Source organism: Piliocolobus tephrosceles, chromosome 13, assembly GCF_002776525.5.
Source record: "Piliocolobus tephrosceles isolate RC106 chromosome 13, ASM277652v3, whole genome shotgun sequence".
Lineage (NCBI taxonomy): Eukaryota > Metazoa > Chordata > Mammalia > Primates > Cercopithecidae > Piliocolobus > Piliocolobus tephrosceles.
Window position 1 is genome coordinate 66,339,875 of NC_045446.1, and position 26,275 is coordinate 66,366,149.

Consider the following 26,275-nt stretch of genomic DNA (forward strand, 5'->3'; position numbering starts at 1 on the left):
CAGCCGGTTCGGGGAGGGAAGAGCACTGGTCTGAGTCCGAATCTCTCTGGTGCATGCAGAGACCCAGATGATAACATCCTCTTACACCCTTTGTCCTGTGTGGTTACCCCCCAGCTACAGCAAGATCCAGGTGATGAACCACTACTTCTGTTTTGAGGCCACCTGCTTTGGCCAGTCACTGGGGATACCCCACTTACTCAACTCTTGGCTACTGGTGCTGCCTACATGCGGGAGGTGACGCAGGAGCTCAGAGGGACAGTGATGTGCCTGCGGTGATCCTGTTCCCCTTGGCACCTTGTCTTCACTTGGCAACAGCCAGGACCGCCGACCTCCCTCCTGCTTCCCTGGCTGTTCCTTCTGTCTCCCATGTCTCTTCTGAGCTTCATCTCCCCAACCTCCAAGGCAGGAGTGCCCCAGGCCCAGGCCTTGGTCCTCTTTACTCTTCTATCCCACACACTCCTTTAGTGATGACCCCCAAATGTGGATCTCCAGCCCTGGCCACTTCCCAGAACTCCAGTCCCAAATATCTGCCCATCCACTCAGTATTTCCACTAGGAGCATAAACAGCGTCACAATCCCCACGGGCCCAAATCTGAACCCCAAGCCTCTCCCCACCCCCATGTCGGCATCCAGCCCCTTCCGCCTTCCAAGTGCTCCAGCCAAAACCGGGCAGTCATTCTTGGGCCTCCTTCCCCTCACACCCCACATGCAAAAAGAGAACAAATCCTGTTGGCTTCCCCTTCAAAACAGAACCAGAATCCAGCCACTTCTCAACACGTCCGCTGCCGCCAGCCTCCAGGCACAAGGCCTTTCTTAACCTTCAGCCTTCCTCCCCACCGCTCCCATTTTACAAGTGGGGAAACTGAGGCTGGCAGAGAGCCCTCCCCAGGGTCATGCAGAAAACCCACCAGGGCTAGCTAGAGCCTGGATCTGCACTGCCTCCCCGAAGTCTGCATCCCAGCTGCCCAGGGACGGTTTTCCCTTGAAGCCAGCTTAGCAGGCAGGCCTGACAACACGGCCAGGCTTTGAGCTGCGCCTGCATGTGTCCCCGAGGAAAAAAGATGCTGCCAGCTGGGTTTATGTTTCACGACGTCTGTCCTCGCCCTTGACCAAGAGATCTTACAGGGAGATCAGGGCCAGGGCCCGGTGTGGGGGGAGCACGGGGGAGAAGGGACATCAATCAGAAGCCGCCTTGCCTGGAAACCGGAGAGCTCCCTCTGCCAGCCCCAGGGTCTGCCGAGTTCACTCGAGGAGGCCGGGAACTGCAGGGGCGGGCTGGGGCTCACTCAGCATTTATTTCGTACAGCTGCTTAGAAAGCTGGTTTTAAAATAGAGATCATTATATATATATATATATATATACACACACACATATATATTTATATATATAAAATATATAAAGAGGAATCGAGAAGTGCCACCCCAAAGAAAAAGCTATGTTTTATAAATATTTCTGTAGCTTCCACATCCCAAAGGAAGAAAAATCAAAAAAAACAAAGGAAAACATTTACAACCCAAGCTAGTGGTTCCATGTGGTTGGCCCAGCAGGCTCCGACCCCAGGGTGGGCCAGGGGGTCCCGCAGAACATTCTGAAGAAGAGGGGCAGACCCGTTCCCGGAGGCTGGTCTCTGTGGCCCTGAAAGGTCACGTCCGTATCAGTCTCACCAATCCCAAGCCCCGCTCCTTAGACCAGCCCATGGGCACTCCAGGACCTCAGGCTGCCAAGTTATTTTTAATCTTGTCGGTTTCCTTTGATGTCCCGGCCCTCCTTCCAGGGTGGCCAGACCTTCTGTTCCTGGTGGCTTCCAAGTGAAGGCAAAGCACAAGCCGCCTCCCATGCCTGGCATCTGGAATTCACAAGCAGAATCCATGGAGTGTCTCCAGACCCCTGGCCCCAGTTGCTGAGGGTCCTTGAGCAGAGTCCTCGCTCCTGCATGGGGCGGAGGGCAGGGCCTCACTTGCAGACATAGCGCTCCACGGTACGCTCACACCTGCGGCAGGTGACGTAGCAGCACCAGTGGTACTTACAGTGGCACCGCTCGACCACGCGGTCTGTGTAGGGGTTGTAGCCACGCCCACAGCACATAAGATCGCAGCTGTCACTTCCATTGGATGTCTTGTTGCACTGCCTGTTGTGGGGGCAGGAAGGAGGTCAGTGCATGCCTTGGTCACCGACCCACCAACACCCCATGACTCCCAGCCAGGCAGCCGGCAGCATCTCCCATGGCCACCGACTCGGCCCTTCTTAGAAGCTCTCTTGATCTTTGGGGAATTTTAAACAATCCTCTTACCTAAAGGTACTTCTAACTTTTCCCTATAATTCTAATAAGGGGTTACCAAAATGATGGGACTATTTTCTTTTATTTTTTTTTGAGATGGGGTCTCACTCTGTTACCCAGGCTAGAGTGCAGTGGTTGTGATCATGGCTCCCTGCAGCCTTGACCCCTGCCTCCCTGCCAACCCAGGCCCCTGGCTCAAGTGCTCTTCCCACCTCGGCCTCCTGAGTAGCTGGGACTACAGGCACACACCACCATGCCTGGCTAATTTTTTTATTTTTATTTTTGTAGCGATGGAATCCTACTATATTGCTCAGGCTGGTGTTGAGCTCCTAAGCTCAAGCAATCCTCCCCCCTCAGCCTTCCAAACTGCTAGGATTACAGGCATGAGCTGCCGTGCCCAGCCTTGTTTTGTTTTCTTGGAGGTATCTATTTTCTATTTCTTCTACCTCTAAATACTGGAAAGACCCTCCAACCAATCTAATAATCCTACCTTTATGTGTTTATGTGTAACCTTTTTTTTTTTTTTTTTTTTTTTTTTTTGAGACAGAGTCTCACTCTGTCGCCCAGGCTGGAGTGCAGTGGTGCAATCTCAGCTCACTGCAACCTCTGTCTCCTGGGTTCAAGCGATTCTCCTGCCTCAGCTTCCCAAGTAGCTAGGATTACAGGCATGCGCCACCACACCCGGCCATATTTAATGTTTAATTAAATATTATGAGAGATGTAAAGACCATTTGATTTTTAGAATCCTAGCATAAATGCTGAAATACTAGAAGCCCCAGTGGGCACTGGACACGCTGCTCGTGGAGGAAGAGGGGTCTGTCGGCCTGTGGGTCAGGCACTCCCTCCAGTGTCTTATCTTAGTGGAGGCGCTCGGGGCCCTTGGGTCAGTGGTATTATGTCCATTATGCAGATGAAAACAGGCTCAGCAAAGGGCAGAGGCTTAAACTCGGGGACTAAAACTAAGGCCCTGGCTTGCTCTCCCTACCCTAAAGGGCGGGGTGTGGAAGCCGGCAGGGGCTGCATTTCTTCCCAAATGTGGGATACGAAGGCATTGAAGGTCCCAATAAAATGCAAACATGCTTCCACTGCTCTCAGTTCTTCCGTCTAGTGACAAATCATTTGTTCAGACTGGTGGCTCCTCTAGCCGGGCTGAGGCTAGACAGGGAGCGTTTTCATGAGATGTAGTTGCGGACAGAGCAGCAGGGGGCTGGGGCACTGACAGGGACAAATGGTCCCCACATGTGGACCGAGGAATCCCAGAATGTCCAATATGGGAAAGTCCTAGAGGTGACCGAATGCAATCCTCATATTTACTGATGGGGAAACAGACACAGAAGGGAGAGGGGCCTTGCCCGGGGTGAGTACAAGGTCTGTGAGAGTCCAGGAGGGCTTCCTGGAAGAGGAGAGGCCATCTAGGCCATTCATGAAGGATGAGCAACACTCCACTGTGCAGAGGAGGGAAGGAGTGCTGGGGTAGAGGGAACAGCCTGGGCAAAGGCAGAAGACCAGGCCTGCCCTCAGAACAGTGAGAGCAGATGGAAGGGGAGAGCTGGAGGGCCAGAGGAGGCTGATCAGTACTGGGGGAGAGGCCAGGCCTGAGGAAGGGGCCATGGGCAGAAGGAGGGGAGCATCTGGGGAGAGCCAGCCAGTGACCAGGGTTCAAGCCCCAGCTCTGCCACTTAGTGGCTGTGTGACTTAAGGCAAGTTACTGAACCTTTTTGGGCTTTGTTTAGCCACTCAGCATCCATGAGTTCCCCCTCAGCCTTCTCCTGAAGGCTCTGGCTGAGCACTCTATCCTGAGTGGTAGGAAGGAGACAGAGTTCTTTTTTAAATTTCTGGATCCCTGACATGCATTGTCTGAACACTTGGCCTCCAATGTCAGATTCAGACAAGGCCCAGGTACCTGGGACCAGGATTGGGGCCAGTGGGGCCACAGGCCCAGGGAAGGGCCATTGGGATGCCTGGCTGCCAGGGCACAGGGTGGCTCAAACTGTGGGTGGTGGGGGATGTGTGGGTTTCAGAGGTGCGAGCCTCTGAAAGAAATATGACAAGAGGGCTAGGGTTTGGAATACTGACTGCAGATTAGGCCTCGGTTTCCCCGTGTTAGATTTGAGGAGGCTGCAAGGTATCTTCCGCAGCGAGGGAGCCGGCCTCTAGAGATACCCCACATGCGCACACCTTGCACAGTTCACCAAGCTCACTTACATCCAACCCCCAACCTAATCATCAATCTCACATTTCCCCTCCTCTAGGAAGCCTTCCTTGATCTCCAGGCTGGATCAGGGACCCTCTGGGCTCCCCTCACACCAGGCTTTCCTGTCATGACCTGAGCCCTTGGGGATCCCCCACCAGCACCTGCCAGAGCCAGGCAGAGACACAGCTGACCTGCACTCTCATGTAATGGGCGCAAGAAATGTCTGTGCTTGTGAATTACTGAGAAATTGGGGCTGTTTGTTACTGCAGCAAAAGCCAACTAACACAGATGCCTGCAAGGACCCTCCCTGGGGAAGGACTGGAGCCGCAAGGCAGGAGACCTGTGGGGGCTGCGAAGGAAGCCAGGAGGATGGGTGGTGCTGTGGGCGGAGCCTCCTCATCAGGAGTGAGGGCGACTGGGAGAGAGGGCACAGTGGGAGGGGAGACTGCCCAGGATGGGAGGGGAGAGGGAGATGCTAGGTAAGTGTGCTTGGAGATCACGCGACAACCCCGTGTGCCCTCCCCACTGTGCGGAAGACAAGCCTGAGCCTCAGATCAGTGAAGGATGTGCTCAAGTCCCCCTGCTGTGCCCTCCCTGACACACACAGAGCTGCACATGGATCCAGGAAGACCCTTTCTTCATTCTCGGGTCCTCTGTGGGCCTTCTGCAGCCCTCCATGTTCCAGAATCCTCCTCTAACTCCCCCATCCCCATCTACCTCAGCCCAGCCTCTGGCTCCTTCCTGTCTCCTTGGCCTGACCTGGTTCCATCTTCCCTCTGTCGACCCCCTCAATCTGGCCTCCAGATGGGAGCCTGGGCCTCCTCACAGAGCCTGCTGCCCTGGCCTGTGGGGATGCAGCCCCCCAGCCCACCCCTCCCTCTCCTGGAGACAGGAACGTGGGCTGCGGAGGAAGTCAATGCTGGCTGTGCACCAACTATGTGCCAGACACGTTCCCAGACACCCACTCTCTGGTGCAATATTCTTTTAACCCCGAGAACACGAGTTTTGTGGAATGCTATTAGGGGCTCCTTAATAAAAGCGTTCCGTGGCCAAACACCTCTGGGAAACACTGGCTTAAACAGATCTTTACTGCAGATTCCTCAGAGCCTTTCATATGTTCTAGTGCCTTGTGAATTGCCAGAGAATTTCCCGAAAGCATGTGATGACAGAGCTCTTTCTCTCGTAGATCGGGACCAGCTTTCGCCAGCACCGTCTTCAGGAAATGCTGCTTGTGCAGTCCTCACCAACCCCACCCAGCACACAGTAGGTCTGCAGTCACCCCTGGCTCCCTCACTCTCCTGTCCTGAGCCGACTGCAGCAGTTGTGACTGGGGCTGTGGTAGGGTTCCAGGCTCAGGGTCCCCAGGAGGAGATGGGAGGAGCAGGGGGCCGGGGAGAGGGCTCACAGAGGCGAGGACACAGGGGCAGTGTCGCTGCACGGAATGCAGGCAGACATCACTCTCCCTCACTCATTGTAGGCTGTCCCCATCTCCCCTGGCACCTCAGTCCCTTTGCTGTGCAACGAGCAGGCTGTATGGCCTTTACCCTTCATCTGTTCATCTGACAAACATTTTCTGAGCACCTATCTTAGGTTGGGCAGCCTCGCTCCTGTCCCATCTCCCAGTAGCATCATTGTCTCTTCCCATCTGTCTCCCCAGCTGGGGAAGGTAGAGCAGGAGCCTCCCATCAGCCTCCATTCACTGGGCCCCTGCCAGGCACGGTGCAGAACAGGTGCTCCCAGCAGCTCTGCAGGGGACCCTAGGACCCTGGCGTCTCCATTTAGCAGTTCTGGGGCCAACTCCCTCAACTGAGCAGGGACTCCATTCCCCAAATGCCACCTGAGTCCCTGCTGTGTGCATGGCCCTGCACTGGGGAACAGTATGTGCAACACGGGTGACCCTTTCCCACCAAGGTGGCGGCAGGCCTCACCTGTCTTGCGTTCCGTGGGAGCCCACCTTCTCATTCTTCATGCAGAAGTCAGGTGAGCTCTGCAGGTAGACGAGTTCTGAGTCCTTCACAGGCCGGATATCCAGGTCTTTGGGCACCAGGTGCTTGCGGGTGCCCATGGGTCGGTGCACTACCTTGGTGGCCGACAGGTATCGGGTCTTGAGGTCAGCAGCCACATCCCGTAGCTCCTGCAGCCCCTTCCAGCAGGTGCGGATGGAGCAGGAGCCAGACACCCCATGGCACTTACACTTCATTTCCAGAGAGGCGCGCAGAGCCTGCAGACAGGGGAAGGCGTCGGCTGGGCGGCCAGAGTCCCCTCCCTGGCCTGCCCCGGGACCCCAGCCCCACCCACCCATGGCTGGGTGCTCTCAGGGAGTCACTGCCTGCTGGAGCCTCAAGTATTAGAGCTTTTTGCTTTAACGCTTGGAGGTGGTGTGGGCCTTCCTGCAACCTTGGGGGACAGCTGAGGGGCAGGAAGAAAGGCGTTTGCAGGGATAGGGATGTCATTATTGAGCACCTACTGCATACCAAGCCCTCTAACGCATAATGGAGATGGATCACCACAACAGCCCTTGAAGGGAGGTATCCTTACTTCCCCCATTTTAAAAAGAAGAAACAATAGCTCAGAGAGGCTAGGTCTCATGCCCAAGGGTGCAGTCAGAAAATCAAGCAGCTGGGATTTGAACCCAGATCTGAGGGTGATTCCAAAAGTGGTGGCTTCTAATTGTTCCATGCTTTTTCGCTCACTAAATGCTTGCTGGAAAAAAGGAAGAAAAGAAGAGAAGGAAGGAAGGGAGGAGGGTAGGAAGGGGAGAAAAGGCAGGGGTGAGTGAAGGGGGCACCTCCCTGCCACCTGGCTGGCTTTCCCCCCACTGCCAGTGCTCCTGCCAGGCCACCCTCAGCAAGCCACGTCACCACTCAGGGCCTCTGTCTTCTTTCGTGCAAAGCGAGCACATAATTCCTGCCCTGCAGAGAGCTGTAAGGATGAAATGAGATGGCACACACAAAAGGGTTTTGTGAACCATAAAAGTTAAATCAATACTGGTTTTGAAAAACCCATTTAAGTAATAACTATGGTGCAGGCCCCTTGGGCTCAGAGGCTTGGGGAGCCTCTTGCCCTGGCTTCAAAAAGGACTGGGGCCCACCAGCTTCCCTGGGCCTCAGTTTCCCCATTCATACCTGAGGGGCAGACGTTAGACGCCTTCTACAGGCCTTCCAGTTCTGCCTTTTAAACCCTTCTTTCAACACAAGACTTGGATTCCCCTGCCCAGGCCTCCCTCCTGCCTCTCCTGTTCAGAGACCTGCAAGAGTCATGGGAACCTGGGTCCATCCCCTGCATCAGAGAGATGGAGAAACTGAGGCACAGAGTGGGCAGGACTTGCCCAAGACAAGCGAGTTAGTGGGGAAGCTGGCCAAGGTCCCAGGGCTCCTTCTCCTCACCAGTGCCACGAAGTGAGGACCCAGGGAGTACGTTTGGGTACCCAATCTGGAATTTGCTGAGAAAAGTCTGCGGAGGTCACAGGGATGAAGTCAGCAGGACTGCAGGGCACCGAGGCACTGGTGAGCCATCGAGGGAAGGTGAACTAGGTTCTGCTGCTCAGCATCAGCTGGGGGAAGGGGCCTGGAACTTCCCGAGGTACTAAACATGTGTTTGTGATCTCATTTAATCCTCAGCAGCCCTGCAGCTTTCGGGGATACTGGCCCCTTTTGCAGATGGCCTCAGGGACGGTCCTGATTTGCCCTGAGGCTGAAGATCCTCTTTGGACTGCATGGTGGGGAGGGGAGGGCTGTGCCCCTGGCAGCATGTGGCGTCCAGCTGGCCTGGCCATGATGGTGGGCGTGGCCATGGTGGTGGGCGTGCAGGCCGCTGGTGAAGGGCTCGCACTGGGTTTCATGAGCAGGGGTTAGGGAGAGGTCAGCAGGGCCAGGAGGCAGGAGTCCTGAGTTCCTGGCCAGACTCTGCTATAGATCTACAGTATGATTTGGCCTCAGTTTCCCCAACTGTCCAAGGATGGCCTGGACATCCTAGAATCCTCACACAAGTCAGACCCTTGAGAGCAGGTGAGGCCACGGAAATCCCTGGACTTGTGAGTCCCACAGTCCTGGGCTCTATCGTGCTATAGGGCTGAGCCGCTGAAGTGCTTTCAGCCTCACTTAGTGCCTCTGTAAAATGGGGCTAAAGGGTGCAGGGAGGAGCTAATGAGATGCCATCTGCACATGCAGCTCTGGCCAAGTGGCCATCCCTGCCATTCACAGTCCTTTCTCCATCTGTGAAAAGGGGACAACAGGGCCTACCCGAGTTGTTCTGTGACCACAGAACAGAAATGTATGGAGCAACAAGCACAGTGTCTGCAACACAGATTGGTAGAAAGTTCATTCACTTACGGGTCCACTCACCCCAGTCTTTTGGGCAGTGAGGTGAGGAATGAATGAAAACCTGATAATAATTAACGCTGGAGGAAACTTCTAGCGGCTGCAGTGGGTATGGGTGGGAGTCCCCGTTACGTCCAAGCAGATGAGCCCTTAGGATAGGCTTCTGTTGACCACAGCCCTCTCCACACCCTGGAGGGAGGGACTGCTTGAGGAACATGACAGATGGGGACTCAGCACCAGGTCACCTCCACCATTGTATAGATGGGAACAGCTGAGGCTAGAGAGGCACTGACTTTCCCAGTGTCCCTAAGTGAGTTTAGTGCCAGAGCCAAGGCCAGAACTCAGAGCGCCTGACTCCTAGTTCAGTGCTCCTTCTGCTTGGACAGCCCAAACCCTGGTGGACCCCCTGGAGGAGGAAAGCGAGACAAGCCCCAAGCAGCTGGCGAGGGAAGGGCTGAGGATGAGGACGGTGTGAGGCATGTCAGGTGTGGGCCAGTCAGGGCCCGTCCCCCCACACCCCCCACCATCGGGGCACGCTGGGTGGCCCTTTTCCGGCCAATGGTACAAGCACAACTATCTGGGGCTGGGTGGGGTGGGTGGTTACCTGTCTCCCCACTTCACTGTTGTGTAGACGCATCAGTTTATTGGCTTGGGATCCTGTTTTTTTCACCTTCATAGGAGCATCGGAAAACTTGGCCCCCATGAGGAGCCCGTAGCTGAGGTTGTCCGCACATCCTCCCCAGCGGTTCCCGGGCCCGGGTGGCTCACCTGGGACGGGGCCGCAGGAGCAGCCCGGCAGGTCGCCGGAGGTGCAGGCCCGGGCGATGGCGTGGCTGATGGCGGCGGCCGACAGCGCATACACGAAGGCCGACTCCCGGGTCCCTGGGGGTAGGAGGGAAAGGTCAGCCGCCCAGGTCAGAGGTCCTCCTCCTTCGCCCACACCCTCATGTAACCAAGGTGGCGCCAGCAGGGGTCAGCACTAGGGCCATTGAGCTGTTACCCCTGCTTCCCCAATTCCTTCCGAATATACCAGCTGACAGCCACACTCGACCCACACCCACAGGCATGCCCTTGCCCACGTCCTCCTACTCACACTCACAGCTCTGGGCTTTCACCCACTTGCCCTGCACTGGCGTTAGGGGATGCTTTACAGTAGTGAAGCCCAGGCTCTGAGCTCCTGATGTACCAGACAAATGCACAAAGGGCCTGCTGTGCGTGGATCCGTGTCCCCCCGAAGGATGTGTTCAAGTCCTGACCCCTGGACCTGTGAGCACAATCTTATGATGAAGTGGGGTCTTTGCAGATGTAATGGGGCTTAGACGAGGTCATATCAGATCAGGGTGGGCCCTAGACCAGTGGCTGGTATCCTTGTAAGAAAGCGGATTTCGGATACACAGACACACAAAGAGGGAGCTTGCCCTGTGATGACAGAGGCAGAGACTGCAGTGACGCAGCTGCAAGCTAAAGAATGCCAAGGATGGCCAACTGTCACCGGGAGATAGGGACAGGCCAGGAAGGATTCTCCTTGGCACCTTCAAGGGGAGCACGGTTCTGCTGACACCTCGATTTTGGACTTCTGGCCTCCAGAACTTCGAGACAATACACATCTGTTGTTTGCAAGCAGCCAGTTGTGGCCCACTGGACAGTAGCCCTAGGAAACAAATACGGCACTCAGGAGCCTCAGCTGCGGGGTCCTGGCCATTGGTCCGAGCCCTGGATCTGTTTCCTAACTAGCAAGCCACTTTCCCTTCTCCAGCCTCAGTTTCCTTAACTGTAGAATATGGGTGATGACACCTACCTCACAGGCTGGCTCTGGAGTTCGAATAATTCAGGAAGAAAGGAATGTTTGTCAAACATTAGCTGCTACTGTTTAGGACCCACAAGAAAAGTTATTACAGTGCAAGAGAGAGATTGCACCTACTGGGGCACTTCTGTCTGTCAAAAGCCTCCCTATTATACATGGGTCTCCCAGACCCCCCCACCAGAAGCCACCACCTGCAGGAAGTCTTTGAGATGTTCTGTCTTTACACTGCTTTGTGCATGGTGCAACAGTTTCAGCAGCCTGGTTCAGTGTTACCTGTGGCACACCTGTCTGCCCTGAGGGTGGGCTCTATAGCATTCTTGTTTCTAGACTCCCCTCCCAGGAGCCTCCCTGACATGTGGCCTCAAGTACAGCAGGCCACAGCCTTGGCTCATTCCTTCATTCGTGCATGGGGGCACACAGGTACATGTGCTGTTCTTCAAGCTCCCTGCACTGATACTGCCACTCATCTGTGTTTACTTATTTGTGAATTCATGCCTACACAGCCATCTTATGATTAATTCATCCACCCATACCCCATTCATCCATGCCTGTATCCAGCCGTCATTCATCCATGAATCCATCATCCACCCGCCCATGAACCCATCCCTCCATCTAAACACACACAGATCGATGCCTGAATTCCTTCACCCGCACCCACATGCATTTAGCAGCCTTGCCAGCTCCTACCTCTCTCCAGGTCAAGCAGATAGTTGGGGGCGAGCTCGATGGAGGAGCAGTTCCAGCGCATGTCGGCGAAGGCCCGGCGACAGGCCTTCATGACCTCGCGGGCAGCGTGCACCACCGTGTGCATGAGCTCCAGGTTGCTGCGGCACAGCTGCACCTGTGCAGACACCAGGCCCTCCAGCTGCTTGCAGTGTTGCGTCTGGTTCAGTGCCAGGGCTGCTGGTGTCTTGGACAGTGCCCTGCACACCATAGAAAGGCCATGACCGATGGAAGGAGAGACAGGGTTGTCAGGGGCCACATGGCCTCCAACCGCCCTTCTGACCCCAGCCTTTCCTTCAGTGGACTTTGCCTCCTGGTTTCCTGGCTCCTTCCAAGAAAGGCTCCCAAAGTGCCGGCTGGCAGAGCAGTGGATTCCCCTCCCACCCCGTGTGACCTTGGGCACATCACTGTCCCTCTCTGGGCCTCAGGCCCTATTCATAACATAGGATCACAGCCCCCATCCTACCCAAGCTTTATGAGAATTATACGAACAAAACAGCTGTAGAGTTCACAAAGCTCACCACCAGCACCTGATTCAGTTCTCACACAGCTGTGAATTATTAGTCTTTATTCACCATTCATTCAACGCTGAGCAGCTATGCGCCAGAAACCATGCGAAATGCTAGATTCTTATAATCACAGTAATTATATATACTATTAACTGAAGGCTTACTAGATGTGCAACATGAGGTCGGAGTTTTCCATCATTGTTTCATGTGATTACTAAACCCATTTATTATGTTGTAAAGTCCCATATCCATGCAAGGAATTCCTAATAAAGGATTAAAGAGCCACTCAGTTTTCTGATGACCTGGAACTTGAAAATTTTAGTATCTAATCCAGACTTGGCCATTAACTCGTTGTGTGATGTTCGATAGCTCATTGCCCCTCTTCGGGCCTCTGTGTTTACACTTATAAACCGTATTTCCCAGAATGGGCTCCAGTGAGACACTGACAAAAGGGATCCATTTGGGGAACACAATGTACTATGTCCCTGCTTAGAGAGTCAGGATGCATATTTACATTTTAAAGGCCCTGAGAAGTCCTGCAGCAAAGCAACAGGCTTGGTTTTGTTTAACTCAGGGAGTCTATTGAGTATATTGAGCACAGAGCCCTTTGCTTGAGGCTGCTGACGTCATCCATGCTTTGGGAAATGTTAGCCTAGTGGGTCTCTATGAACCCTGCTGATGTTAGAGGACCCAAGAGCCTCCCAGATCCCAGCTCTGGGCACCTCGGTTCCAAGACTCTAGGACCAGGTTCCTCCTGGATCTGCTGTTCTCCTAGCCCTTCTCTGAGGGCCAGGCTGCATCGACGGCACTCAAGGACCCCACAACCCTGAAAGACTCCATAGGGACTCACTCCCGGTGCCCCCACCCAAGCAGGGGCCGTCTGGAACCCAGAGTCAGCTGGCCTTCAGCAACCCAGCAGAGACCCAGGAGGGACAGGGAACCAAGAGGGGCCATTGTGCAGCCAGAAGTGCTGAGTGCCTCGCCTGCTGTGGCCCCAGCGGTTCTCGCCCAGGGTCAGGGCTGAGACCTGGCAAGGTAGAGATCCTAGAACCCCTGAGCTGAGTTCTGAGGGAGGCAGCCTACTGCCAAGGGCACTGCACAGGCTTCGGTAGACTCCAGGCAAATCACTCCCCTTGCTACCTTGAGCAAGTCACTTAACCTCTCCTCTCCCACCAACCTCCCAGTATTTAAGTACTGAGGGCTTAAATCAGACAATGTGTGTCACACGTTCTGCCCAGGGCTGATGCTCTGTGGTCAGTGGTCAGTCATGGAAGCTACTACAATTACCACCTTGGTGGTCTTTTCCTACCTGGGGGCAGCCTCCCTGGAACTGCCTAGTCAAGGCCAAGGGCTGCCACTTGACATTCAGAGCCCCTCAAAGCCTGGCCTCCCAGCTCTCCCCAGCCTCCCGTCCTCATCCTGACATCCAGCTACACCAGGTTCTTGACTTCTCTGAAAGGAACTGTCTTGCCACCATGCCTTTGCCCAAGCTTTTCCTGATGCCAGGAATGCCTTTCCCCTGCTTCTGGACATGAATGAATAAATGAACTTGATCTACTTGTGGAAGAAGTATTTTCTTTTTTTTTTTTTTGAGACGGAGTCTCGCTCTGTCGCCCGGGCTGGAGTGCAGTGGCTGGTTCTCAGCTCACTGCAAGCTCCGCCTCCCGGGTTTACGCCATTCTCCTGCCTCAGCCTCCGAGTAGCTGGGACTACAGGTGCCCGCCACCTCGCCCGGCTAGTTTTTTGTATTTTTTAGTAGAGACGGGGTTTCACCGTGTTAGCCAGGATGGTCTCGATCTCCTGACCTCGTGATCCGCCCATCTCGGCCTCCCAAAGTGCTGGGATTACAGGCTTGAGCCACCGCGCCCGGCCAGGAAGAAGTATTTTCTAAGCACCAACTCTTCCCAGACTCATTTGGTAATGAACATGACACAGATCCTTTCCTCAAGGATCCCCTAGTCTAACGGCTGGATAAAGCTATCAACAGTTATAAATCAATGACCCAGCTGTTCTCGCTCCTGGCCTGGCCCCAGGAAGAGCTGTGTGACCTAGGTAAGTTACCCAACCTCTCTGGGCTCCATGTTCCTCATCTGTTATAAAGAAATGATAAGGCCAGGCGCGGTGGCTTACACCTGTAATATCCCAGCACTTTGGGAGGCCAAGGCGGGGGCAGATCATCTGAGGTCAGGAGTTTGACGCCAGCCTGGTTAACATGGTGAAACTCTGTCTCTACTAAAAAAATACAAAAATTAGCCAGGCATGGTGGTGCATTCCTATAATCCCAGCTGCTCAGGAGGTTGAAGCAGGAGAATTGCTTGAACCCAGGAGGCAGAGGTTGCAGTGAGCCGAGATTGCACCACTGCACTCCAGCCCAGGTGACAGAACGAGACTGTGTCTCAAAAAAATAAAATAAAATAAAAAGAGAAATAATGACTACTTCAAAAGGCTACTATGAGGCTGGGAGTTTTTGCTCATGTCTATGATCTCAGCTACTCTGGAGGCCAAAGTAGGAGAATCCTTTGAGGCCAGGAGCTCAAGACCACCCTGGGCAACACAGGGAGATCCCCCGTCTCTACCAAAAAGTAAAAAAGTAAAAAGTTAGCTGGGTGTTGTGGTACATGCCTGTAGTCCCAACTACTTGAGAGGATCACTTGAGCCTGGGGGTTTGAGGTTACAGTGAACTATGATGGCACCACTGCACTCCAGTCTGGGTGACACAGTGAAACCCTGTCCACTGAAAAAAAAAAAAAAAGGCTGTGGTGAGACTTAAATAACAGAACGTAGGCAAAGTGTTTTAAACATTCATAGATGTGTAATCCCAGCACTTTGGGAGGCCGAGGCAGGTGAACCATGAGGTCAGGAGATCAAGACCATCCTGGCCAATGTGGTGAAACCCGGTCTCTACTAAAATACAAAAAAATTAGCTCGGCGTGGTGGTGTGTGCCTGTAGTTCCAGCTACTTGGGAGACTGAGGCAGGAGAATCGCTTGAACCTGGGAGGCAGAGATTGCAGTGAGCCGAGATTATGACACTGCACTCCAGTCTGGCGATAGAGCGAGACTCCATCTCAAAAAACAAAACAAACAAACAAAAAAATTCATGGATGAAGCTAAGTCCCCCGCTTGTTGCCTAGCAAGTGTTGGACCAGACAGAGTGAGAAGGCCTGGGTTCTCACTCAAGCTCTGTCCTCTATGTGCTAGGCAAACTTGGGCAAACTATTGCCCCTCTCTGGGCATCAGCTACAACGTGGGGACCTCTCAGGGTCTTGCCAAGGCTGAATGATATGTGCTATGATAAATACTCAGTAGGTTCCTTCACTTCCTCCTGCCTCTCATGCTCTGCCATGCCCACCCACCCTATAATCCCCCAAAATAGACACCTTCCCAGAGACCCAGAAAGCAGGGCCTGGTGCCTGTGGTTAGGGCGGCGCGACTCGCCCTGTGTAAGATCAACTGTGGTGTCCAGGGCAGTCTCCCCTCACTGCCACCCGCTAAACTATGAGCCGGGAAATGTTTGGTGTGTCTAGATGCCAGCATATGGCACAGGGTGGGCCACACAGCAGCCCTCAGATGCGGTTTCTTGACCTAAATGAACTGCTCTGGCCTGCCCTGGCCTCACCTTCTTGGGGAACCTGTTGCTGAACCCTGCCGTAATTCCTGGTGGGCTGTGACCACACAGAGGCACACGTCATCACCTCAGTGTGTTTCCTGGTTGTCAGCAGCCCCTCCACCTCCACCCAGCAAACCCTGACCCTGCATAAGGCGTCATCGCAGGGTAATAGCCCCACATGGGCATGGCCCTTCCTGGTTGACACAGCCTCCCACTTCACACCTCAGAGGGCGGCCCGGAGGGGATGATCAGCTCTGCTTTAGGGGCTGTGCTTGTCCAGCACCCCCAAGCAGGCCCTGTCATCCGTGAGGCTGTCAGTCCCTGCAGGCACTGGGGTCACTTCTCTCTGGGTTCCCACTCTGCTTTACCCTGGGTGGTCCCCACCCAGCCCGTCCTGAGCCCGCTCTGCCGCTCGTCCTCGCCCAAGTTTCCTCCCACTCCTTCTGAGCCAGCTTCCTCCATTTTCAAATGAGAAGGATGACGTGGGCGACAGCACATCAGCGTGTGGCCTAGCAGCAGGCTCATGGCACATGGTGGGCGTTCAGGCAGTGAAGGCAGCCTCCCATGTCTTTCCCTGGGCTCCAGCTCAAGCCACGGGGTGGGACGATGGGGGCTGAGCCTCTTCCCGGAGAGTTCAGTGCAGACGGCTTGTGAGTGCTGGGTGCTGCAGCTCTCAGGGAAGGAAGACGTGCTCCTGGTGTCTGGGCCTCCTTGGCTGGGACCCTGGGGTGAGCCCTGGAGCCACCTTGGGTCTCAGTTTCTCCAACCTCCTGAGAAGGCTGAGGGAGAAGGTGCTGTCAGAGCACCTGCCAGATGAAGCTCAGACTCCCCAGGCGACCCGAGGGTAAATGAAAAGCAGATCCAGAGGCCTTGGTGGGCATAGAGCAGTGTGAAGGCCCAGGAGCTCGCCTTGGAGGCTGAGGCTGGGATAGGAGCAGGCTGCCATGCGTGCCAGGGAGGCCACCCGCCCACCGGGGCTGCAGGCAGAGATCGCAGGCGGGAGGCAGCAGATTCCACTCCCGAGGAGGGCCATGCGGTCATCTGGTAATTAGTGGTAATGACCGTTTCCAAATAAATCCCCCTTGGGGAGGTAATCAAGGATTAGGATAGGAGGCGGGGGAGTTCTCCTTGTGGACATCTCGCTCGCTTCACTCCAACAGACCCCTAATTGGAAACATTTCAGTTTATCTGGGGGTGGGGGCCTGGGGGAGAGGGTGGAAGAAAGGACAGGAGGGAATGCAGAGTTCACAGGCAAGGCCCAAGCTCAGGGCCCTACCGGGATGGCGAGGCCTCCTCTCATTCAGGAGTTGGGGGCCTTGCTGGGACTGGCTGGGGCAGAGACCTCGGTTCAAGCTCTAGCTCAGCAGCTCTCTCCCTGTGCGACCTGGGGCAAGTCACTGCCCCTTGCTCCACCTCAATTTCCCCATCCATACTGCTCAATGCCCAAGAACAACGTAGGCTCTGACATTGGTAACACAAGCTGTCAAATGACTTCACTGAGGTATTTTCCTGGTGGTGCCAGCAACTCTACCCTCAGGCCGCTCTGGGGGACCTGGCCCAGGTAAGGCACCCTCAAAGGAGGGCTTCCTTCCTGGACCTGCACTTCACAGCATCCGTCTCCCTCTAGGCACAGGGGTCAGGTCACATGATGAATTCTAGGCCAGAAACCTGGGAGCTGGGTTCAGGCTCCTTTAAGTGACCTGGGCCCCAAGGTCCCTCTCTGCAGTTCTACAGCCCGGCTGCCCGCGGTGCTAAATGATATTGCCAGCTCATTTCCAGGTGAGGCTTTGGCAGAGCTGGGCTCAGAGGGCCTCAGAAGGTGCCCCCACCAGTGCCACCCAAAATGTAGCCTGGCAGCTGCCAGAAGAGAGATGGGATGAGGTCAACGGGTGGTGGTGGGAGAGACCCTGATGCCCACATCTGTGCTTCTGGGGTGAGGAGGAGGCTGGTGAGGGCTTCGGGCTGGCTTAGGGACTCAGTCTTGCCCTGGAATACCTGTGCTTCTGCATCTGTGGAGCCTGCTGACCCTGAGGTGGGAGAACAATGGAGTTGAGGAGACCCTGTTCTCCCAGACAGACCTTTGTCCCTCCCTTGCCCATGTCCCTTTGGGCTTTCCTGGGCCCACCTCATCCTGGTGCCCACATGGCAGGGAGGATGGAGCAGGAACCCGGGCTCTAGGCCACCCAGGCAAGCCCAGCCTCTCCCAGGCTTCTGTCTGTTCCCCTGGGGTAACCATGGGGAACCTCTCCCTCCATGATTCCTCAACTAACTCCTCAATTAGGCGCCAGGTCTAGGAACCAGGGTGAGGTCTAGGAACCTTGGAAGTGGCCCTTCTTCACCAGCCACCCCAGCTTGGGGCTGCAGCTGCCTGTCCAGGAAGAAGCCCCTAGGGCCCCATAGCCTGAGAGTCCTCCTATTCCCTCCTAGGCTTTGTCCCAGGACTCCAGAGTGAAGAGGGATCCATCCAGCCCTTGTCCCCACTGTATAGATAGAGAAATGGAGGCTGATGAAGGGCCTGGAGGCTGCAGATCCAGCCCTGCCTGGAAATGACACTGGGTCCCCTTCACACCCGACTGCCCAGACCTCAGAGGTGGAAGCCCATCCCCTTGGCCTCACACATGCTGACCCACCTGTGCAGCCCATCTTGCAAGGTAAAGCCCTAACAGGTCTTGGTCTGACGCTTCTCAACCAAGAAGCCAAAGGGGAGCTGCCACAGCGTCACCAGCTCCCACTATGCAAGTGGGGAAACTGAGGCCTGGAAAGGGCAGGGCTTGCCCAGATCTGTACACAGCCAATCAGAGGCAGAGACAAGCTAGACCCCAGGCCTCCCGCATCCTGAGGTAGGGCTCCTTCTACCTCTATCTTAGAGCTGAGGAAACTGAGTCTCAAAAAAGCTAAAGCGATTGACCTGTAGAACTCAGGCTGGGTCTCGCAGTCCCAGTCTGGCACCCTATTCTGCAGCACCATGGCCTTCTAGAGCCTCCTGGCCCCACCTCCGTGGGAGTGGCAGATGTGGCACTGCCCAGGGAAGGGGGCAGCCTGTATGGATGTTCCCAGCCAGCCTGGGCCTTTCCTCTCACCCCACCGCTTCCGTGGTTCACAGGAGAGTGGGACTCCCCTCAAACCCTCCCGCTACCCAGGGAAGCCAAGAAGGGGGTGGGCAGCCTACACGTGGGACCCCAACTACTTGAGGGGCTGGGAGTCTTCTGGTGCCTGGCCTGGGTGGAGGTAAGGTAGGGAAGGATCCCCAGGTTATTTCTGGGCAGGTGCCTCTATGGGCAGCCAGGTTCTGATCCCCTCTCCCCAGCCCCCATCCCACCAGCTCAGCCTGCGTCTCACGCACCCACCAGGTGAGCATTCCAGGCCACTGGGCCATGTTGGCTTTCAGTTCCCGTGTCAAGCGCCCCTTTCATCTCCAGCTCACTCTCCAGAGCCCAGGCCAGCAGAGGCTCCTGGGCGAGTCCCTGGCTTTCCAGCCTTACTGAACACTTTCCTGCTCCCAGCCATGCTGGGGCTCACTGTGCCCAACAGGCCACAGAGCCAGGCAGCTTAACTCAAACCTGCCTCCTCTGAGCTGTGACACCCTGCTAGAGTCTCCCATGCCTCTGTTTCCTCTTCTGTGCAATGGGGGTAATAGCAGCACCCACCTCACAGGGTGGTTGGGATATTTAAATGGAACAATATATATAAAGCACTTAGAACGGTGCCTAGCACGCAGTGAGGCTGTGTGTGTGTAGACATATATGTATATATGCATACATATATGCACGTGGCCTACACATGTGTATCTATATATACACATATACAATGCACACATAGATAATTGTTATTCTTAAACTCTATCCCTTTTCCCACCTCTCTTTAATCCTCTCTTGCTAGACTATCACCTTCTCATAAGAGTGCAGTATGATCTAAATTAAATGACCCAAGCTCTTGGAGCAGCGTCTGGGGCACTTAGGAGTAGGCTCTTGTGGTGCCTGGTTTCTCCAGGTCTCCCCGCATGCACTGTACAGCCTCCGGGGCTTCTGCTCATGCTGTGCCTCCTGCCTAGGATGCCTGCTTTGCATTCCATCTCTGACCATCCAGATCCTCCCTGTCCTTCCAATCTTGGCCCAGGCACCTCTCTTAGGTAGAACTGACCACTCCTCCTTTGGGCTGCCATGCTCCCTCTGCTAGGACACAGACCACAGTCCACTTTGTATTTCTATATGTCCATCTCCCCCAAGAGGCTGGGGGCTTCTTTAAGGCATACAATGAGTCGCACCCATTTCTGTGGCAGCCTGACTGCAGTGGGGACAGCCGACATGGATGTCAGGTTTAGCCAGCCGTCCATCCCACCGCATGCCAGCGTGGGGGCTTGTGTGCATCACGCCGTTTGCAGGGCCTCAGTGGTCCCACTGTGGAGCAGGGATGAGTGCAGTGACCCCACAGGAGTCTCATAGGCAGCAAATGACACCCAAGCCCAGTGCAAGGCCTCTGACGCTCCTTCAGCCAATCCTCTCCTTCCCTGGACCTTAGTATCCTTATCTGTAAAATAGTGGTGGTGGATGAGAGAGCTTGGACTCGCTGATCGGATGTCCCTGCCAGCTGGAACAGTGCTGGGTACCCCGTAGCAAAAGGAAGGTGGCTGGTTTCTCACAGAACTCCTCAGGGACAGCTGGGAAAAGCTAGTGCCCAGGGCCGGGAGACCGCCGAGACCAGGCTTCTTCTTGTAAACAAGAAAGGCAGGAAGACAGGGTTCCCTCCTTAAATCAATTAATCAATAACTTGGCCCGAGAAGGGGCAGGGCCAGTGACCTCCAGATTGTTTGCTGGTGGCGCACCCACTATCACCCTGTCTTCCAACTAATTCACAAATCCTCTGCAGCGCCCTCCCCAGCCCCCACAACCTGCCCCCTGCTGTCTTATCTGTAGGCTCCCTGCCCCAGCCCCAGACTCCAGACCCTTGTCCTGTCCTGGACTTTCCCTCTGAGTGAGCCCCTCTGCCCACAGCGTCCTCCTCTCCATTGCCCAAACCAGCCAACTCCCGGCAGTGTGTTAGTCACTAGGGGCACAGCCCCGGAAAAGCTTCCTGGTGTCTCAAATCTGTGTCCCCACCAGGTGGGCTTCCTTCCTCTAGGACCCCAGAACCCCCCTCTGGTTTCTCCTCAGGCACTTGGACACTTGTGGAGTTATTTACAGCCTGGGCTTATCTCTCTTAGCTTAGAGGGCAGCTCCTCCAGGAAGGGGCTGGCATTTACTCCTCTCTTCACCACTCCCAGCCCCCTGAGCAGGCACTCCCTTCAGCTCGGCACCAAGCCTCTCTCTCCCTCTTACTCCTGCGTGAATAATTTCTATCTAAAGGAATGCCCTGCACATGTGTACAGCGGCATCTGACAGCTTCTGAGGTCCTTTCAGGAGCCTCTACTCATCTGATTTCAATGAGGTGGAGAGTCACCCTCCTGTGACAGAGGAGGACAAGGAGGCCCCAAGAGGTAGAGTGACACTTTCCCAAGGTCACCCAGGTGGAGGGGTCAGGAGTGTCTCAGCGGAACTCTCGCTAAAGTCAAGGCTAAAGTCAAGGAGACTGACTGACAAGGAACGCTCCTGGGCTGGCCGCTCTGGATTGCACCCCCTGCACAGAATGTCTTTTTCCATCTGCCCCTGCGGAGGTGGCCAGAAACTCCGCGGCCCTCGCGCCACCGTCAGCTGCACAGGACCAGGCGCTTCCATCGCGGTCCACGCCCGTCTCACTCCCTCTTCGCAAGCCTCCGGGAGGTAGGGACATTTTACAAACGGAGGCTTAGGGATGATTTGCCCCCGATCGCCAAGCCAGCTTGGGCTCCCGCGTCTTGGTACGCTCGCACCATCCAGAGGACCCCGTAACGCCCTCCGCCGCCCCAGTCCCCGGCCTGTGCGCGTGGATGCGGGGTCCCTACTCACAGCCACTTGATGCCATAGCACACGCCGGTCTGGAGCGCCAGGGCGAAGAGCAGCGCCTCGCAGACCTGCGGCCGCGCCCTCATCGTCGCGCGGCGGGCGCGTCCGGGGTCACACCCAGGAGGAGCCGCGCTGAAGTCCTCCGCCTGCACGGCCGCCGCTGGTCCTGAATGCCGCCTGCAGCCGGGAAGAGGGGAGGCGGCGGGTTAAGGCCGCGCGCGGGCGGGGGAGGCGTTTTATTCAAATTACAAAGGAGGGGTCGGGGCCGGGGGAGGCCTAGCGCAGCGGGCGTCCCCTCCCGCTCCGCCCGGCCCGGGGACGCGTCCCGCGCCTGGCTCGAATTAGGCGCGGCCAAAGGCGTGTCCCCTGCGGGGCCTGGGGCCCCAACGCGCTTTCGCGCCCCTCCGGCCGGGGCAGCTGAAAGGAGGGACAGGAGGCGGCAGGACCGGAGACCCCCGGAGAGACTGGGCAGACACAGCGAGAGAGACAATGACGCTCAAGAGGACAAGGCTGAGAGCCACGGAGGCAGAGGGGAAACCCGGACAGACGTAGACGTGGGACGGAAAGGAGAGGAATGAGGAATCTGGAGTCCGGGTAAGGCAGCAGCGTCGAGGCCCCGGTGCTGGGGCTTATCCCTGCAATATTGATCATTAGTTATTAGGGCCTCGGCAATTCTCCTTGCCAACCGTGCCTCAGTTTACCTCCTCTGTACGCTGGGGCAATTCGGGCACAGTTCCGCTTTTATAAAGAACGTTCCCTGGCCAGGCAGGGAACTCCGCGGCCCTTGCGCCACCGTCAGCTCACGCCCGTAATCCCAGCACTTTGGGAGGCCGAGACAGGAGGATCACCTGAGGTCAGGGGTTCGAGGCCAGCCTGATCAACATGACAAAATCCCGTCTGTACTACGAATACAAAAAATTAGCCGGGCATGGTGGCGGGCGTCTGTAATCCCAGTTACTGGGGAGGCTGAGGCAGGAGAACCGCTTGAACCAGGGAGGCGGAGGTTGCAGTGAGCCAAGATTGCGCCTCTGCACTCCAGCCTGTGTGACAAGAGCGAAACTCCGTCTCAAAACAACAACAACAACGACGACGACAACAAAAACTTTCCTAACACGATCGTATCTGCTCCTCCCAGCACCCCGTGAGGTAGGTACTATCACTGCCTGATCTTACAGATGAGGAAACGGAGGCGCAGAGGTGGAGTTGTTCAGCTAGGGAGCGGCAAGCCGGGTGTCCGGCGAAATCAGGAAATGGGGCTTGCTCGGGGCCCCTCTTTCTCGCTGTGGGAAGGGGAGGATGGGAAACGGGATGGTAGGGCTCTTTGTACAGTGAAGATTCGGAGTCTCCAAGACCGTCTTTAGCCGCCCCACTTTGGAGGGTGGGGGCGGGGGCGTGCGAGCCGGGACTGGGCAGCCCCAGCCTTGGCGAAGCGGGGAAGCTCGCGGGGCAGGCGCGGTATTGCCTCTGGCCTCCAGGCGGCGCCCGCGGGCCGCGAAGTAGCCGCTGCCCCGCCCGCCCGCAGCCTGCGGAGCCGCTTTCTCCGCTTTTTTTCTCCTTCACTTCATTCTCACCTCATTAACTCCCTTCCCAGCTTCTCCCAAATTTACCAACACCTGGCGTTCGCCCGGAGTCAGACACAGCCCCAGCCCCTCTCCCCTCGGGAGGAGCAGAGACAAAGGGATTCCTTCCTAAGGGTCTGGGGAGTTGGAAAAGGAGGCGCCCACGGTAGTGAGGGGCGCTGGAGCAGAAAAGGGACGTTCCTATCCGGCTCTGTGAGCTTGAGCAAGCCCTCAGCCACCCCAGCCTTGGTGTCCCCTTTCATAAGAAGGAGGAACGGGGCTTCACCGTGCGTTCCCAGAGGACCCCGTCTCCCTGCAGCCTGCGGGGCTCCGCGCCCCTCTGCTGTTTGCACCGCGACGCCACCTGCGTGGCGCGTTCCTGCGCGTGGGTCGTCAGCGCGCACAGAGGGGAAGCCCCACTGTTTTCTGGAGCCTGTCGGCAAAACTCACAGGAAGGCGAGGAGAAGCCTGGATCTCACGGTTCTTTTCCTCCGCAGAGCCCCTTAGCTAGCGCCCAGCACAAGGGCGCCTGCGACAAACATGCCGTCAAGGCTGGGGGTTTCAGAGGGGTTCCCCGTGTAACCCAGCCCCGTCCTCCCACCCAGCCTGTATCCAACTCCTTTGTCTTCCTGGTTCTGCAAGTTTCCCGCACTTATCAGAACAAGAAAAATATCCGCTGGATATGGAGGAGGGAATCAAAACTCCAGTTACCGTCTTCCCCTCTCCCAAAGTGAGCCGCCCAGCGAAGGCACCCTGCATTCCTGGGTGGGGAGGGGGCGGGGACTGCACGAGGACCGAGGCGCGCGGACTCACAGCGGGGGATCTGTGTCCAGCCTGGTCTTCTAGGGAGAGGAGGAGCGGCCTAGGTCGCACAGCGGACGGGGACCCAAGGCCTCCAGCCCCCCCGGCTCTTTCGGTGCAGCTCCGGCTGTCCCAGGGCTCTCCCTCCGCCGCCCAAGCTCGTCGCGGGGGGAGGCAGCGCCTGGCCCGAGCCTCTGGGTCCTGACGCACTGTTCCTGTCCCTTGTACGAGCGCCCGGGAGAGCCGCGCGGGCCGTGGAGTCACCCTCCGCCTGAGCCTGCGGGTCAGGGTGCACTCACCTCCCGAAGTCCTCAGCCCGCCAGGGGGCGCTAAGCCGGGGCTCGGGTGAGGGTCGGGATCGCGGCTGCCACCCGCATCATGGGCTGGGGGCAAGTCCCCTCCACTTCCTGGGCCCCCGCTTCCCCGTCTGGGAATGGGACGAGGTGTCGAGGGAGTGCCCACTGTGTTCTGGTCGTTCTATAGGACACTTGCGTGGGCCGTCCTGACCTGCCCGACCCCTTGCTTGGGGCCGGGCGCGTAGGGGGCCGCGCCAGGCGCAGCACCTTTGGAGAGCGAGCGGTCACCTCCTCGAAGTTGGTCCGAGCTACCCTGCCTGCAGCGGGCCCGGGAGGCGCCCGCCTGGGGGCTGTGCACAGGGAGGGCACCACGAGCGCAGCGCCGCAGCCCAGCGCCGCCAACAGGTGGTCATAGGCCCGGGCTATGGAAGGCTCTGGAAAGCCCGCCGCTGGGACCAGGCCACGCCGGCGGGGACTTGCGGGGCCTCCCCTACCCCGATGCCCCGCGAGCACCGTGCACCGGGGCCGACCGTCCGCGCGGCGCGCAAGGTCGGCACTGGCGGGTCCCGAAGCCTCCCGCCGCGCAGCTCACGGAGCTGACCCCACCAACCAGGGACGCCGAGCGACAGCTTCAAGGTTACCTGTGGGCCAGGGAGGCCGGGCCGGCCACCCGGCTTTGACCCCAGCCGCGAAGCTTTCAAGAGACGTCTGCTTGGCTGCGCACGCGGCGCCGGGTCACCCGGGAGACGGGTTGTTTTGGAAGTGGGAAGGGTGGGTGGGGGCACTCGAGATCCCTCCTGCTAACCCCCTGGAGCGGGACCCTGCACGCCCAGGGTCTTGAGGGACACCGAGGCACTTCAGCCCGGGGGGTGGGAGGCGTGGAGCTCGTGCGCGAGCTTAGCCAGATGTTTGGGGCGATTCGAGATGTGCCGCGGGGCCGGGGACAGGACTTTTTCCTCCCCAGCCCCCAGCCTGGAGCTCAGGTCAGTAAACAAACTCGGTTCTCCCCCTCCCCCAGCCGTCCCTGGGACCCGTTCTGAAAGTCAGGCGTCTGCCCCCATCCCCAATTTACTAGGCGCTGCCGCATTTCTCTGCCTTTTGTCACCCTCTCCCCACCACCACACACACCCTCTGTCGCGGGATCCAAGTTCCCCACCCCTGGGGGTGGCTCGGGCATGACCTCATCCACGGGACGACTGGGAAGGAGGGGGTCGCCTGGGGTACGGGAGCAGAAGATGGGGGCCGGGCCAGGAAAGTTCGAGGAGGGCCGCAGGAACTGCACAACCCACCCCCGTCCCGCGTCCCCCTAAACCCCAAGTCCCCAGGCTCTCGCGGCTGTGCTCCGCAAGGCGGAACTCTTCGGAGTGCTGCGGAGGAAAGGTATGCAGGAGCGCTTGGTTTGCTTACCCGCGAGTGGGAGCCCAAGGGGGTCGTGGCGGGTGTGAGAAGCGTCGTCCCCCTCCGACTCGGGCGCCTCCAGCCCTAGCGGGTCCCCGCTGAGCAGCTGCCCGCTGTCCGCAACCACTGCTTACCTTCCGGGGCGCTCGCCAGGCGCGCCCTGCGTGCCCGGGTGCCCTGGCCTGCCCAGGGAGCTGCGAGCGCAGTTTCCAGCGGGCCCGTGCGCACTCCAGCTGGGCTAGCGGCGGAGGCGCCCCCTTCGTGAAGCGGCGCCAGAAGGACGCCAGAAATCCTGGCAAGCTGGGGCCGGCTCAGGACCCGCGCGGAGTCAGGCGCGGACTCCGGCTGCTCTCGACTGCGCTCAACTCCCGGGGCCTGCGCTCGCCGCTCGCCCGAGCTCTCCTCCTCGCCCGGCGCGATCTCCGGCGCGGGCCTCCCAAACTGCTTTATAAGGCGGGCGGCCGCTTTGATCCGCCCACGTCAGCGCGCCGCAACCCCACCGGGTGGCCCCGGCCGCGCGCTGGGGGTGGGGGCGGGGTCCCCGCGGACGCCACTGACCTGTAGAGCCCGCCGCTCCAGAGAACTTTGTACTCTATCGGGTTACAAAGGGGGACTCGCTCACTACAGCTAGTGTTTACTAAGCGTGCGTGCTGCGTGCCTGCGACACGCGTGGGGCCCGGGTAAGGCCCATCTCGAATAGTCGCAGCAACCAGGCAGGGAGCCTCAACTCGCAGGGGGAAGTCAGACTTGGGTCTCAGTCTGGAGCTGGGGCATCCTTAGGTGCTAGTCGCGCAGCGTGGTTACTATAAACGTCTGAGGTCTCGACACCTGCCTTCATGTCCTAGTCCAGGTCCTTCGGGGGACGGT

The 26,275-nt window shown here is 57.3% G+C and overlaps 1 protein-coding gene across 1 annotated transcript; it reads right to left on the minus strand.

Annotated features, from left to right (window-relative positions):
- Window positions 1-1,427: 1,427 nt before the first annotated feature.
- Window positions 1,428-25,548, minus strand: WNT11 (Wnt family member 11). The gene is made up of 6 exons (XM_023209135.1): window positions 25,418-25,548; window positions 21,358-21,531; window positions 11,284-11,519; window positions 9,397-9,674; window positions 6,402-6,694; window positions 1,428-2,129 (listed from the first exon to the last, which is right to left on the minus strand). Exons 2-6 carry the CDS (start codon window positions 21,438-21,440, stop codon window positions 1,955-1,957), a joined length of 1,065 nt encoding a protein of 354 aa, XP_023064903.1. The 5' UTR covers window positions 21,441-21,531; window positions 25,418-25,548; the 3' UTR covers window positions 1,428-1,954.
- Between the last annotated feature and the right edge of the window lie 727 nt (window positions 25,549-26,275).